The sequence below is a fragment of the Gopherus flavomarginatus genome, chromosome 3, assembly GCF_025201925.1.
Source record: "Gopherus flavomarginatus isolate rGopFla2 chromosome 3, rGopFla2.mat.asm, whole genome shotgun sequence".
NCBI lineage: Eukaryota > Metazoa > Chordata > Testudines > Testudinidae > Gopherus > Gopherus flavomarginatus.
In genome coordinates, this window is record NC_066619.1 from 54,430,327 (window position 1) to 54,447,035 (window position 16,709).

Here is a 16,709-nt window from a genome sequence, read left to right on the forward strand (position 1 = left end):
GCACAAGGGGGAGGTTGGGTGGTGGCCAGCCTGTATGCCACACTGGTATAGTTAACAGGATCCCTGAAACTCCTCCTGTCTAGGAGGGAAGTAACAATGGTGTAGCAGCAGATAGCAAGATGGAAGAGATACTGTAGTACTTGTTATGACAAGCTGTCCTCTTGCAACTTCTGCAGGATCAGCAAAGGAAGTGTGGTGGACAGTCTAGCATAATCAGCGGCAGAAGCAAGAGTCTCAGTGCTGTCAACAGGAGAGATACATGCTGCACTCCCATTTCCAGTGTGGGAAGCTGGGACATAGGCATTTTAATGCCCCAGGTGGTGACCTGATTCCAGGGGATGGTTGGCCCAGAAATGGAGGAGAAATGAAGCATGGATCCAGGGGGAAAGGAGATGACCTAAATGCTTTCAGTGTGGAAAGGCCAGGCACATTAAGAAGAGCTGCACTGTGAAGAAGCTGCTGAGAAAAGCCCTGCAGAACAAGGAAAGATAATTCCCCAGTAAGAGAGACCAAGTCGGAGAGGGTGCAGACCCAATACTGAGACCAAGGGAAGAAAAAAGGCAAAGCAGCACTCTGCAGAATGAGAATCCTACAGCAGGGGCGGGAGCTATGGGGGAAGGAGTGGGGATGGGGATGGGATAGAGCAGTCTTGGGAGCTTTGGGGAAGAGGCAGAGGCAGGGCAGTGATTGGGGCAGCTTTCCTGGCCGGCTCAGCCGGACGGTGGATCGGGCTGGCCCCTCGAGCAGTACGCAGCTGCGTAGGGCACCAGGAAATTTGAGGCAATTTGGTGCCCCAAATTTCCTGGTGCCCTATGCAGCTGCATAGTTTGCGTATGGGTCAGGATAGCCCCAGACATACATCTGGAAGCTGAGTAAGGGTGGATGATACGATGGCAGCACCTCCTACAGTTGCCAAGAGGTGCAACACAGAGCTAAGAGGGGAGGATGTGAGATGGCTACTTTCTCTGGCTGAGAAGCACTGAGTAGAGCTGGCTGTTTTGAAAGAACAAGCCCACTGATGAGCATCAGGCAACCTTAGCAGAAAGGGATCACTTTCTCATCATGGTTAGCAAACTGGAAGGGGAATTGGAGACTCTTCAGGCCCAGACCCCAAAGCCAAAGATGTCACTGAATGGGGAAAAACATTTATATTTCTCTGGATAGGCAAGGTTCTAAGGGGTGAGGATAGCATGTGACAGGGTGGCGTTCCCCTTAATGGCTGGAAGGCCTAGGGTAGCCAACCCTGATTACTAAAGGAGGTGGTGCGCTCCCCATGATTATGAAGAGCAGTAGGTGGTTGCAGCAAGAGGGGATGCTTAGGAAACAGAAGCCTGAGAAGCTGTAATTGACTTGAAGAAGCAAAAGTTGCAAGGAGAAAGATTGACTCTTGCAAATATTTTGAATTCTGCCCCAGCTCTGGGAAAGAGGGCTGGGCAGAGCAAGAGAGAGGAGAGAGACTGATCTGGACCTTCTAAAGGACCAGTGTATATATGAGGAGTGAATTAAGTGGACAAGAGGTGAGGAAATGTTTTAAACTCAACACCATCCGAAGGAAATTAAGGAGGCCAGAAGAAGGAGAAAACAGGCAGGAAACCACAGAATAAACCCTGGTTATGAGATGGTGGCTGAACCTGCTACAGACACCCTTTGCAGCTTGTTCATACCACTCCTCATTTGGCTGTGGGAATCTTTGATTTCATCCTTAATAACCAGCATACAACCATGTACCCCCTTCCAATTTCTCCTCATATGTCAACACTATTTACTTCTCTAGGGACTCCTTCACTGTTGGTTTAATGATGGAGGAGTGGACAATATTTCCTGAGTGACACTATTCAATAACCAAAACTTACTTATGCACAATGCTTTCCATCAACAACCGACATTTACCTACAGTTACCACCCAATAGCATGAGACATGGCAGGGGTTAGGTTTGAAGGACTGACGCCTAGCAGAGCACTTGTTGGAATTGCTGAGGGGATGATCTCTGGTAAGCTTCTTAGTGTGTGTGAGGATTCTTTTATTGTTTTTATATGTTTTACTCTGATGCTTTAACCTTAAGAATAAATGTGCTCGCTTAAAAGGATGTGTGATAACTTACAAGTGCTAGCGATTATAGCTGTTCATAGCCTTTGGCAAGAAAGCAAAGCACGGATGCTGGTCTGTTAGGAAATTGCTGGTTTGCTGCGAATATTAGTGTGTAACAATGCAGCCTGGATAAGCCTCAGTCAGAAGGGAAAGTGAGGAACTGTGAGCCTAGAGTTAGTGCCCTGGGTGGAGCAAAAGTGAGGAAATATGGGTGCAATTGCAGTTTCTTCCAGGTCATTGTTAAAATGTTAAATAGCAAAAGGTAGAGAATCTATCCCTGAGGTCCCAGTAGAAATACCCACTCAATGAGTTCCCATTTACAATTATGTTTTGAGAGATAACAGCCAGCTTTGAATCCATTTCATGTGTACCATGTTAATTTAGTATATTGTAATTTTTTCATCAAAATGTGTTACTGACTAAAATGCCTTACAGATGTCTAAGAATATTCCATCAACACTATCACCGTTACCAACAAAACTTGTAACCTTAAAAAAAAAATCAAGTTAGTTTGACAGGATCCATATTCAACAAACCTATGTTGATTGGCATAAATTAAACATCCTACTTTAATTCTTTATTAATCAAATCCCTTATAAGATGTTCCACTGTCTTGCCCAGGGTCAATGTCAGGCTGACAGGAATATAATTCGCTGGGTCATTCCATTTACCCTTTTAAAATATTGGCACATTAGTCTTCTAGAACTTTCCCAGTGTTCCAAGGCTTATTGAAAGTCAACATTAGTGGCTGAGAAGCTCACTGGACCAACTCTTTTAAAACTCTTGAATACTAGTTATCTGGACCTGTATATTAAAAAAATTCTAACATTAGTAGCTGCTGTTTATCATCTGCTTAAATTACTATTGGAATGGAAAATGTTTCACATAATATGACTACATCACTTTCCACCCCTAAATATAGAAAAATATTTATTGTACATTTCTGTTTCTCTGGCATTATTATTGACAAATCTTCCATTTCTACTTAGTACTAATACCACTGTTAGAATTCTTTGTTTCTAATCTATTTTAGAAACTCCAATTTACTGTCCTTAACTGTGCTGCCCATAGACGTCGCCTTGTCTCTTTGCTTCCCTTACCAGTATTCTACAATTCTTAGTTTCTTATTTAGATTCATTACTATCAGCTTCACCTCTCTCTCTTTTTTTAAATAGCTGCCTTCACTTTCCCTCTAAACCAAATTATTATTTTAAAAGCAGTACAGCTTTCTTTCTTGATTTTCTTGGGATTGTAACTTTTTGGGCATTGAGTAAAGTGTTCTTAAACAATTCCCTCATCATCCATATTTTTTCAGTTTTTCTTTTCCTCTATTAGGGAGGTTCACTTCAGTATTTTAGGAGATAAGCGGTATGACCAAAAAAACTGGGATGGCTGCAGTAAGGGATTAGAGTAGGAAGATTAGAATACTTGGCTGCTGATTAAGATTTTTTTTTTTGTGGTGGTTGAGGTGTGTGTCTTGGGAGGACAAACTTATATCCTAAGCCCATAAAACAGAGGGGCTAGCAATGGTGAAGAAAATAGCTCTGATTTATAACAGATTTTACAAGAAAATAGTTAGCATTACTACAATAAGCAGAGACAATTTTGATCATATCTATCCAGCAATTATTAAAATAAAAGAATAAAAATATGAATGTTTCTCCCCTTTTAATTAGAAACAATAATGTCTGGTGTCGCTAATGAAGCAGAAAGTGGTTAACATGGATGTTATATTAATATTCTAAACCTATACGGAAAATCAAAGGTCAGCAGAACTTTATAAAAAGAGAGCAATGACTGAGTGGGCCTTTAATTTGCTTTCAAAAACATGGTCATTGACCCTTTAAATTGCCAGCCGATTACAAGCATTGTAGTGTAATCACTAATTACATGCTGGGAGCATAAATTTAAAATAGCAATTTCAGAATGCAGGAAAATGAAATTGCGTACTAATTAGTTCATATGTGTCAGACACCTGAAAGATTAGGGGGGAAACTGCACTCATTACAAGTGAGTTATAAGCAAAGTACTCAAAACCTTTCACTTGACAGGCTGCATATAAATAAAGAAATTAAATGACAAAAGATAATGATGTTACAGATAAAAATAGCTAGGGTCTGAATATAATTATATTTTGTGGGACTTTGTCCATTGTATAACAATTTCCCTAATTTTCTTTACATTGGAAACTATGATAAAGAAATACGCTACTGTTCTAAGTTCACTGAACCATATGTTAATTTGCTTTTTACATATATATGTATAAATGAGTTTCTTGTTTCATATCATTCTACCTAATCACTGTGAAACATTCATTCAGTTTCTGAAGAAAAAAAATTGCCATTCTGAGAGTCTAACTATTCTATCAATCAGACCATCATGAAGGGGTTGCTCTGTATAGCCCTCCTCCATCCTGCACACAGAGTGGATGAGGTCAGCTGATTCCACAACACTGTTCTACCGCTCTCACCCTGACTTGGATTCCACAGGAAGCCTTCTTCAGGGGCAGAGCTTGCAGATGGGGAAGCAAAAAGGGGTGGGCTGAAGATGGAAGGAATGTTCCTCATTTCCCCTTTCCTGCAAGAACTGCAGGAAATTGGCCAGAAAGTTAATAGATTCCAAGGCCGGAAAGGACCAATGTAATCCTCTTGTACAGAACATAGAACCATCCCAAATAATTCCTAGAGCAGATCTTTTAGAACAAAATCCAGTCTTGATTTAAAGATTGCCAGTACTAGAGTCTTGATAAATTGTGCCTATGGTTAATTAATCTCACTGTCAAAAATTTACATTTTATTTCCTGTCTGAATTTGTCTAGCTTAAACTTCCAGCCATTGGATTGTGTTATACCTTTCTCTGCTGAACTGAATAGCCCATTGATAAACATTTGTTCCTCATATGGGTACTTATAGACTGTAAAATCAAGTCACCACTTAACACAAGAATGGCCATACTGGGTCAGACCAAAGGTCCAACTAGCCCAGTCACCTGTCTTCTGACAGTGGCCAATGCCAGGTGCCTCAGAGGGAATGAACAGAACAGATAATCATCAAGTGATCCATTTTCTGGTGCTCATTCCCATCTTCTGGCAAATAGAGGCTAGGGACGTCTCTGCCCATTCTGGCTGATAGCCGTTGATGGACCTATCCTCCATGACTTTTAGTTCTTTTTTGAATCCTGTTATAATCTTGGCATTCACAGCATCCTCTGGTATAGAGTTCTACAGGTTGACTGTGCGTTGTCTGAAGAAATACTTCTTTTGCTCATTATAAACCTGCTGCTTATTAGTTTCATTTGGTGACCCCTAGTTCTTGTTTTATGAAAAGGAGCAAATAACACTTCCTTATTTACTTTCTCTGCATCAGTCATGATTTTATAGACCTCTATCATATCTCCCCTTAGCTGTCTCTTTTCCAAGCTGAAAAGTCCCCATCTTATTAATCTTTCCTCATACCGAAGCTTTCCATACCCCTAATCATAACCTCCTCTTTGTTAACCTAAATAGATTGAGCTCTTTGAGCCTATCACTCTCTAAGGCAGCAGTGCTTAACCAGGAGTCTGCAGCCTGTGCGAGGCCGTGGGCAGGGTTCAGGGGGTCTGCCAAAGTAGAGCAGGCAGCAAAGCTCAGGCTTCAGCCCCTCACTCACCTCAGTGGGCCACCTAGCCTGTGCATCAGCACCTGCAACAAGTTTCACACTGAGTATGTAAAATAAAAGAATATATTTTTTTTATTTTTGTACCTATATTATCCTCTCTTTTATTATACAGTTAAAAATACACATAATTATTAATTTAATACAGCTTTTAATCTACTGGATATGCAGAAAAACAGTTGTGACAAAGCGGGTCATGTACTTTTTATAGCATGCTGGGGGACCTCAGAAAGAAAGGCTGCTCTAAGACGTGTTTTCTAATAATTCTGAAGGCTATTCTCTGCATTCTCTACTCTCCGATTTATCAACATCCTTCTTGAATTGTGGGCACAAGAACTGTATACAGTATCCAGCAGTGGTCACACCAGTGCCAAAGACAGAGGTAAAATAACTTCTCTGCTCCTACTTGAAATTCCCCTGCATACACATCCTTGCATTGCATCAGCTTTTTTTGGCCACAGCATCACATTGGGAGCTCATGTTCAGCTGCTTATCCACAATGAACCCCAAATATTTTTAGAGTCACTGCTTCCCCCATATGGTCCCCCATTCTGTAACTATGACCTACATTCTTTGTTCCTAGATGTGTGCATTTACATTAGCCATATACACAACATATTGTTTCCTTGTGTCCAGTTTACCAAGAGATCCAGATCACTCTGAGACAGTGACCTATCCTCTTCGTTGTTTACCACTCTAATTTCTGTGTCAACTACAAACTGTACCAGTGACAATTTTATGTTTTCTTCCTGGTCATTGATTAAAAAATGTTAAATAGCAGAGGGCCAATAACTGATCTCTGCAGGATCTCACTGGAAACACTCCTGCTCGATGATGGTTCCCCACTTAAAATTGCATTTTGAGATCTATCAGTTAACTAATTTTTAATTAATTTAATGCATGCCATGTTAATTTTATATCATTCTAGTTTTTTAATCAAAATGTCACAAAGTCTAATACCTTAGACAATTCTAAGTATATTATGTCAACACTATTACCTTCATCAACCAAACATTTCATCTCATCGAAAAAACATGTCAATTTATTTTGACAGGATCTATTTTTTCATAAACAGGTTGATTGGCATTAATTATATTATCCTCATTATTAATTGAGTCCCATATCAGCTACTCTATCTTGCCTGGGATTGATGTCAGGCTGCCAGGCCTATAATTAGCCATGTCATGCCATTTTCACTTTTTTAAAATTGGCACAATATTAGCTTTCTTCCATCTTCTGGAACTTTTCCAGGGCTTCCAAGACTGATTGAAAATTAACATAAATGGTCCAGAAATCTCTCTAGCCAGCTCTTTTAAAGCTTTTGGATTCAAGTTATCTGGACCTTCCAGCTTAGAAGTGTCTCCCTTGAGTAGCTACTATTTAACATCCTCCAGAGATACTAATGTAATGGAAAAAATGTCACAATATGAGACTCTATCATCTATTGTCTCCCTAAATACAGAACAAATATGTATTGAACACATCTGCCTTTCTTCATTATTGCTGACAATTCTACCATTTCCATCTACTAATGATGGAATACCATTGTTAGGATTCTTTGTTCTCAATGTGTTTTAAAAACTCCTTATTGTCTATACCTTTGCTGGTCACACATTTCTCCTTGTGTCGCTTTGCTTCTCTTATCAAGTTTCTACAATTCCTAATTTCTGATTCATATTAATTACTATCAATCCTCCTTTCTTCTATTTGTTATACATTATTTTATTACTATTATTATCTGTTATAGCTACCTTCACTTTGTCTCTAAACCAGGTTGGTTTTTCAACCAGCACAGCCATTTCTCTCAATTGTGGGATTGTAGTTTTTTGGGCATCTAGTAAGGTGTTCTTAAATTATTCCCAGGTATTATTCATATTTTTCTGATTAAATTCTTCTCATCTGATCTGATTCATAATTGTTTTCAGCTTTGTGAAACTGGCCCCATTAAAGCACCAAGTATATATGTATTATTGGTCTGGACTTTATTCTGCTTGCACATTATAAATACGATCAAGTCATGATCACTTTTACATAAGCTTCCATTAATATTTATTTCTGTGGTCAGTTCTTATCTGTTAGGACAAGGCCTAATAAAGTTAATGCAGTATCAGACTATATTGACTCTCATATCCTCCACATCTGCCTGTGAGCCTTCAATTCTAAGAAAGGTGCTAGATTGGCCTCCTATGGAGTCTATCCTCAGTTAAGGTTAGATTGTTCTTAGGATAACTCTGCAGTGGAGGCAATACAGAACACCACCTCCCTTTGGTGAGCGCTAGGAGAGATCAGGGATTGCAATGCAAAAATTAAACAAATTCTCCCAGACTCTCCCAGAATGGTGAGGTCAGACTCCTGCCGTTGCTCTCCTTTGCTCCCTAACTTCCCCCACTCTGTGCACTCATGTGAGGACCAGGCAATATCTACCCCTTAATGAGTATTTTACTGGCCAGAGAATGAAATGGGGCTCCAATGCAAAGTACATGAAATCTGATTTTCCAATGGTTCATATCTCTGAGAAATCAAAACCAATTTCTGGCAGAACCTGAAAGGCATTTCTCCTCAACAAGGACTATTTCCCCTCCCAATTTAGATTTTTTTTTTATCCCCAGCTATTTTAGCACTAAAGGTATTCAGAAAAATATTGCAAGATTTTTTTATCTATTTTTTATGGGAATAATGTATTTTTACATCCCTCTCCCCCTACTGAAAAGTAGCTCAACAATTTTTCTTCAGGTGCTAAAACAGAAGTTACCCTGAGGCAGAGATAAGCCCTGGAAAATTTCATTTCAGTCAGTGACTGTTTCAAAATGTTATGACTGACTGAAAACAGGTTATAATGGAAATGTTCAGGCAACCTTAACTATAGCTATCTAGTGCTCCAGCTATAATGAAACTATAGAAAATCTCTAGCCTTAGAAAATGCAACACTAGCTCTCAATGTTCACACTGAACTTCAATTTTTAATGTCTTTCCTGAAAAATCCACATAGTAAACTTATTTATGCCCAGGAAGAATGGTTCGATGAGATATATTCCAAGTCTCTAGATAAACTGCTGCAGTTTCTAAGAATCACCACAAACATGACCACCTTTCATTCTAAGTGCAAGGGGAAGATGGAGGGACAAAGTAAGAAAGAGTTACATGTAAGATAGGCTAGGCACATTACTTAATTAATTATTGAAAGGCACTTAAATACCATGGTAATAAAAGTTGTATAAGAATCTGAATAGGATAGACTCAACACTACCTAGTATTACTGGTCAGCTCTGTGTTTTTGGGGAACCAAGGCACAGTATCCAACCTGTCTGACTCACAAAGGACCCCCCCACCAACTCACCCTCTGCTTGAACCAACACCGATCAGAAAGAAGACTTACAAAAAGCAATGAAAAGGCAGTGGGAGACCCAACTAAACCCCTTAGACAAGGGTGACAGGATTAAGGAAACTCTCCTAGCCTTATTTGCATCAAAGATGGGACAGGGAGGCATCTCTATTAGCATACAGAATGGAGATCAGAGATTCCAAGGCAAGAACCACACTGATCTATGGGACCAGAACAGCAGGGAAGCACTGCATGATGAGGGATCCCCTGATGTTAATGAACCCAGGCCTGCACACACCCAGCTCAGCAGTTATCAGACCAATTTTAGTAATAAATCCTTTTTTAGTAGCCAAAATACTGAAGCTGCCTAATTCCATTGTGAGCTCTCTCAAAGAAACACCACCCATAGCCAGGAATGAACAGTTCCTATTGTCTAGCCTGAACAAAACAACTTTGGTATACTCCCTTGAGCTATCAATTTACCCATAAAGAAATCGAGTGTTATCTCTTGAAACATTGTTCTTTCCCTACAAAAACCCCTACCCATGCTCAAGGAACTGTTTTGATGCCTGTATTCAACATCTGCATCAGTTCCACTGGGATTTCATCTTCTTCTGACTGATCGTGCTGGGGGTTCTGCCTGTCTCCAGCACTCTGGACCCTCAGCTACTGCCTCCACCTGGGACCCCCCAATTGATTCAAGCTTCATGGAGCGGTGAGAGCCAGCTCTCTCTTTCTCTCGCTAGGTTTAGCCTTCTGACCCTGACTTGTGTGATCAGTTATAGTTTTCTAAACCTGACTTTTATAATCAATTTTAAGTTAGATTTAATATTATAACTTATGTTTGTTTGGCTCCCCTATGGTTATTATCTGGCAATAAATAACTTTCATGGTTAAGTCGGTTGCTTCTCTCTCTCTCTCTCTCCCCCTTGTGGGTGTCTTTTGGCTTCCTCATTCGCTCTGCAGGAACAATCCTCATATTTAAACCAAAGATCCCTGCAGCGCCCAAAAATCCTGTGATGTTTGCTCATCAAGTGGGTTGCTACCAGAACAATTGTAACATGAAAGTGAGGATAGGGACGTGCTGAACCTGGGACATATGAGAATGGTAGCTTGGAAGTGCTGCTTGACCCAGCCTGCTCAGGCGTACTCTATTCCAGGGCAGTGCCCGTGGCATATGAGGGTGACAGCTTGGAGGTGTTGTTTGACCCAGCCTGCTGAATCCAATGGCCTATGAGGGTGACAGCTTGGAAATGCTGTTCAACCCAGCCTGAATTCTGTGACATATAAGGGGTCAGCTTGGGAGTGCTGATTAATCTGGTTCTCTCAGACATGGTCTGTTGGTGTGTGTGTGTGTGTGGCTGATTCTGTGGCTGAAAGAATCCAGCCCTGGGGAACCTAGGTCCTGCAGGATAGCTCCATTGGGAGGGAACTATCAGAAGGGAGAAGTAGAGCTCCTATGAGAACACAAGTGACACAGGCAGTACATTGACAGAATTATAGAACACTTCCTCCCAGAGGAGTAACCCTAATAAATGAGCTACCCCAAAGTAATGGGCAAATCTGCTAACACTAGACTGAGTCCTGTAGCCTGATCTATAGATTATGTATTAATTATATTGATTACTTAAGAATTCCGTTATCACTTTGACAGTTGACAGGTTTTTGTCTCAAGATTAGGCCCAGTGTTATTCAAAGTATTATATAGTTGGGAACTCTGATGTGCACAGCTGTAACTCTCACACTATAGGAACTCTTCTATATTTACAAATAGTTTATTAGTACATTTAATACAATCAAAACACTCCAACTGAGTAAGGTAGATGGAGATACTACAGACAGTACATATGAATGTCCATATACTCACACCATCCCTTGCAGAACAACTTGAAATGTTAGCCATCATCTTCCTCATCACCATCATTCTGGCATCTCCCAAGGGCTACATTTCTCTCTCCTACTGCCCATTGGCTGGGATGCAACTTTTATAATATGTTATGCTGACACCACTATGTCTGTTGCATATTCAGCAGGGGTTTCTCCTCTCTTCCTTATGTGTATTTCCTCACCTTACTAATGTTGGCATGTACTTCTCCTATAGGTTAGTATATCAAAGATCTCAACTTATTATCATATATGTCAATTCATTGCCAAGGCACCTATGGATTTGATTCCTGTTCCTGTGGTTGATAGGTGCCATTATGGTCAAAATTCCCCCTTGCAAATCTATTTTCAGTTCCCCAAAGATTAGGGGAAACCATTAGGTCATTTATCTGTGCCAAATTTCAAAGGCCTCAAGCTTTATGCTAATTGCTGAAGTGAATGTCTTACAAGATACAGGTTCCCTGCATTACTAATTAATAAAATAAAACAGAATACAATGAAGGCAAGGCAGTGAAGATAATGAAGGAAAGCTAGACCTCTGGGCTACAGTCCTTAGAAGGGCTGACTGGAAAACAAGAATTTCATTTCACACAAAATACTTTGCTATATTTTTTTTGTGAAAAAAATATATAAAGAGAGTGCCCCATGAAAAATAGCTAACAGCGCAGTGGTTAGGGCACTGCTATAGAAAATGAGAAGCCCGGGTTCAAGTCAATGCTCTGAATCAGGCAGAAAATCCCACTCTAGTTTACTGGAGACAACTTCCCCTCTAACAGAGCCTTAAAGGACAATTTACTACTTCATGTTCCCATTTTACTTTTAAGTTATGTTCTTGGAGTCAGAACCTATTTCTGCCCAATTCCTTTTCCTTTATTCTCTCCTATTCCTTCTCAATGTATACATTCAGGAATTTCCAACTCCCTGCTGGACTTTATGGAAGGAAACAGATCTTAAGATGCTTAATATGTTTGTTTTTTTCACTATGGAATTATAATAATTAATAACAATAAAACAACATAGGGCAAAATTTTCAGAAACTCTTGCTCCTAAATATCACAGGTAGTTTTGACATTTTTACCTGCAACAGATTTTGGACCTAAAATTTAGATAAATAGGAAAAGTGCATATAACACTTGTGAACATATACTTTACCTGCTAGTCAGTAACTATGCACAAAAATAACACAGGAAGTCAATGTAAGAACTAAAATATCCCACATGGAACAAAAACTGTGCAATTTGCATATGAATATTATGAAGTATATATTTTACATATTTGACTTGCATGAGACCATATAAAGACTAATATGTAACATATAAAAGGGGCCACTTTCATATGAGAGTGGATTGTAACATATATTACCATGCAAGAACCTTTATTAAATAACAAATAGTTAAAGTAGCTAAATGCTAGTCCAATACATACACATCATAAAAAGAACAAACAAGAAACAACCTATAGAAATCACCAGCTAAGATTAGCTACAAATCTGATACCAAGCTTAAAACACTATTCCTTAACATATAGCCATCTCGTTTGATATTCCACTGCTTTGCCACTTGTGTAGTCATGTACATCTGTGCAAAGTGAATCCACCTGTGCAAATTACACAATTTGCATGGTAATGGAATACCATATCCATTGAGTGGACATTTTCATTTGCAACTTTCCAGAAATATTCTCTTCTGGGCAGAGACAAAGTATGGGGAATTTCAGCCCCCAAAGATATGTTTGAACAAGTTACAAACATTAGAAAACGGGATTCAAATAGAAGACACATTTAAATCTCAACTACAACAGTTACCACTGCATCTGCTATAATGCACACACTGACTTATTTTATGTGGGCATGTGTGTTATGTAGCTAGACAGAGAGGATACAAATAGAGGGTCCTACGCTAAAGTCCCTTCTTGGGCAAAATTCCCAATAAAGCACATGAGAATTTTGTCTGCATAAAGACTTCAGGACTGAGCCTATGGCTTTATAAATATCAAAGGCTGTCCATCAACAGCTGCTGCTAAATGCTACTATAGCACTAATGAACAGATATGTGACGTATCTGAAAAGCTGACTTTTTGATAAGAATCTGTTTTTATGTACTGAAGATTCTTACAGTTACAATGGAGTATTAGGGTATGTCGTGTTTTTATATAAGGTTTGTATATTTTACACACAAAGAAGTTGAAATTAGGATCCTCTCCTACCACCCTTTAATCTAGGATGCATTTATGACAGTGAACAAGAATCTTGCTATTAGTTTACCACTTATCTTCATCAGTTTCTTAAATGACTCTGGCAATTGAGTCTAGGAGATTTTTTTTTTCCTCCCACAACTCCAACTGTTACCTGAATCCATGGCCATCTGTCATTTTCTGCAGCAGTCCAAGCATTTACAAGACCCTTCTTATTAAGTCGTGCATAGTACGGATACCATTTCTGGAGCCCAAAAAGAGCTCGATGGGTGGATGATGCAGTAATTTGTTGGTTTGATACAATTCCTCCTTCTATTCCCAACGGGCCAGAGCATCCTATGAATGAAAAAAAGGGAAAAATGAATACAACTGAAATGATTGATTACTCAGGCTCATAACTGACATACTTGGAATAGTGGTTAAATTAATCCAGGATGCTACTGGTTTCAGATATGTCATTAGTAGAAATTTAGAGCATCTGAGTAATACTGTGCTATCAGCAGAACTGAGCAAACAGTACAAAACATTGTCCATGAATAGTTAATTACATTCGACAACTGATTAGATTAACTTCATGACTCCTTTTTGTTTGCTTTCCACAAACATTTGAAAGTCTGAGTTTTATGAATGCAAGTATTCACAAAAATGAACTGTAAGCCTGAATGCTCCAATATTTGCTAAACAAATTCCAAATTGTATAATTACTGCAAAATTGGCATTTTGCCATTTGTGCAGTGATAGTTAGTCCTCTAGTCAATACAGTGGGAATTGTGAATATTGTAATTGAATATATAATTGGAAATTTGCACTGCATTGGTTAGTTACATAAATAACCTTGTATTAAGTCAGGTCCCTGAGTGGAGCTCTTTTGTAACTAATTAATGCAGCAGAAGATGTATATTCAGTTGCAATCTTTACAATTTTATTATAGACCAAGGTACCTAAGCATCTCAAGAATGTTAATGGATTTATCCTCCTAAGATACCTATGAGGTATTATGATATTTGCACGATTGGTTATGCAAGTCATTCAATCAGGGAACAGAACCGATAACCACATAACTTACATGAGTAACCAGCACACAGAAAAAAATGATTATTCAGACTTCACAAACATTTTGTTGACTGAGAATAATTTGCTGAAAAAAAATGTGAATCATTTCAAGTGAATGTGTTTTTTTTTCCTGTTCCAAAACAATTCACTAGGGGAAATTCATTACATGAATTATTTGTAAATTATCTGTTTAGCTCTGCAAAAGATCTTCTGCAAGTTTGTGGGCTAAATATACCTTGGGGATTTGAAACAGGACAGTAGAGAGCAGACATTTACAGGCATTGATCAGGACACATCAGTTGGAAGCAACAGAGAAGGAGAAGGACCTTGGAGTATTGTTTGATCACAGGATGACTATGAGCCGCCAATGTGATATGGCCGTTAAAAAAGCTAATGCGGTTTTAGGATGCATCAGGCGAGGTATTTCCAGCAAAGATAAGGAGGTGTTAGTACCGTTATATAAGGCACTGGTGAGACCTCATCTGGAATACTGTGTGCAGTTCTGGTCTCCCATGTTCAAGAAGGATGAATTCAAACTGGAACAGGTTCAGAGATGGGCTACTAGGATGATCCGAGGAATGGAAAACCTGCCTTATAAAAGGAGACTCAAAGAGCTTGGCTTGTTTAGCCTAGCCAAAAGAAGGTTGAGGGGGATATGATTGCTCTTTATAAATATATCAGACGGATTAATATTAGGGAGGGAGAGGAATTATTTAAGCTTAGTACCAATGTAGACACAAGAACGAATGGGTATAAACTGGACACTAGGAAGTTTAGACTTGAAATTAGACAAAGCTTTCTAACCATTAGAGGAGTGAAGTTCTGGAACAGTCTGACAAGAGGAGTAGTGGGGGCAAAAGACATATCTGGCTTCAAGACTAAGCTTGATAAGTTTATGGAAGGGATAGTATGATGGGATAGCTTAATTTTGGCAACTGATCTTTGATTATCAGCAGATAAGTATGCCCAGTGGTCGGTGATGGGATGTGGGATGGGATGGGATCTGAGTTACTGCAGAGAATTCTTTCTTGGGTGCTGGCTGGTGAGTCTTGCCCACATGCTCAGGGTTTAGCTGATCGCCATATTTGGGGTCGGGAAGGAATTTTCCTCCGGGGCAGATTGGCAGAGGCCCTGGAGGTTTTTCGCCTTCCTCTGCAGCGTAGGGCACGGGTCACTTGCTGGTGGATTCTCTGCAGCTTGAGGTCTTCAAACCACAATCTGAAGACTTCAATAACTCGGACATAGGTTAGGGGTTTGTTATAGAAGTGGATGGGTAGGGTTCTGTGGCCTGCTTTGTGCAGGAGGTCAGACTAGATGATCATATTGGTCCCTTCTGACCCTAAAGTCTATGAGTCTATGAGTCATGCAGCTGAGTGAACAACAGACACAGGGATGAATTTAAGTGGACAGCTGCAATTTTATTAATTTATCACTGGGAAGTTGAGCTAGGCACCACTCCCTGCTCTCACATATCAGGCATTTAACTGGGTTTAACAGTGAGTTACTGGGCTCCCACCACATACCAATAACTCAGGGTAAACCCTCCTCGCACCCGCCCCCGACTTACCTCACTTCTAAATTCTCTTTCCCTCTCCCTAAAATGAGGGGATAGAAGTAAACAAGAAGGGACCTCAGTCTGCAAAGAGTTCACATGGCCCCCTTCTCCTACAGGCACAATGTCCACCAGCAAAATCTTGGGTCTCCTTTACCTTTGGGAACTGTCCCTTTTCTTTAATACTTTATCTGGACTAGCCACTAGGGGCAACAGCAATTAGCCTCATTAGATGCCAGGCAGTAGGGATAGGGGCATGCATTTCTTGCCTGATCAAGCCCTTAAGGAGACAGAGTCAAATGTCAGCCTCTGCATGCAACAGATGGACTTCATTAACCCTAAAAAGCTCAGGCTCTGTGTTGCAAGTGTCCCTGTGTGTGATCACTCAGCCACATGTCTGCAAAATTATCCAGGCCACTTCACAGTTCATACTTTTCCAGGTTGATGCAGGCTGACTCAACAGCTCCCTGCCAAATTCACCTTACAAGTATCTTTCACCAAATCAGAACATGCTCAGCCAACTCCACATCCCTCTGAATCCTAATTCTTGCAAGCACCAAACTAACAAGGACAAGAGGCTTTTGAAAAAATCTCAGGAGAGTTTACATAGATGGGGCAGATGGGCATCAAAGCCACTAGTCCTGTGTCATCAGCCTGCCAATGGGAAAGCGGAGGATTCAAGGAGGAGGAGGCCAGACTCATCCTGCCAAGCATGTGTTTCTGCTCTTTCTCCTCCAGTATCTTGCTGTCCTATCAACATCCTCTCCTGTTGATCAGGGAGCAGGGAGACATTTTGAACCATATTTGCACATCTGAATGTAGGCATTTCCACCTTAAGCATTAACTGAGAATGAATTCCTAAGTGTTATTTCTGTAAAATCCTCACTACACATTGTGATAAACTTACAAATAATTTAAACAGACAGTGAGGAAAAAAATGACTATTACAATTTGCTCCCTTTC

General features: G+C 39.9%; 1 protein-coding gene across 1 annotated transcript in view; it reads right to left on the reverse strand.

Moving 5' to 3' along the window:
* Nucleotides 1–16,709, reverse strand: part of EDIL3 (EGF like repeats and discoidin domains 3) — a 461,020-nt gene that overhangs the window by 135,825 nt on the left and 308,486 nt on the right. The window contains exon 6 of the mRNA XM_050944818.1: nucleotides 13,296–13,477. Coding sequence (XP_050800775.1) covers nucleotides 13,296–13,477 — 182 coding nt within the window. The remainder of the gene's footprint in view (nucleotides 1–13,295; nucleotides 13,478–16,709) is intronic.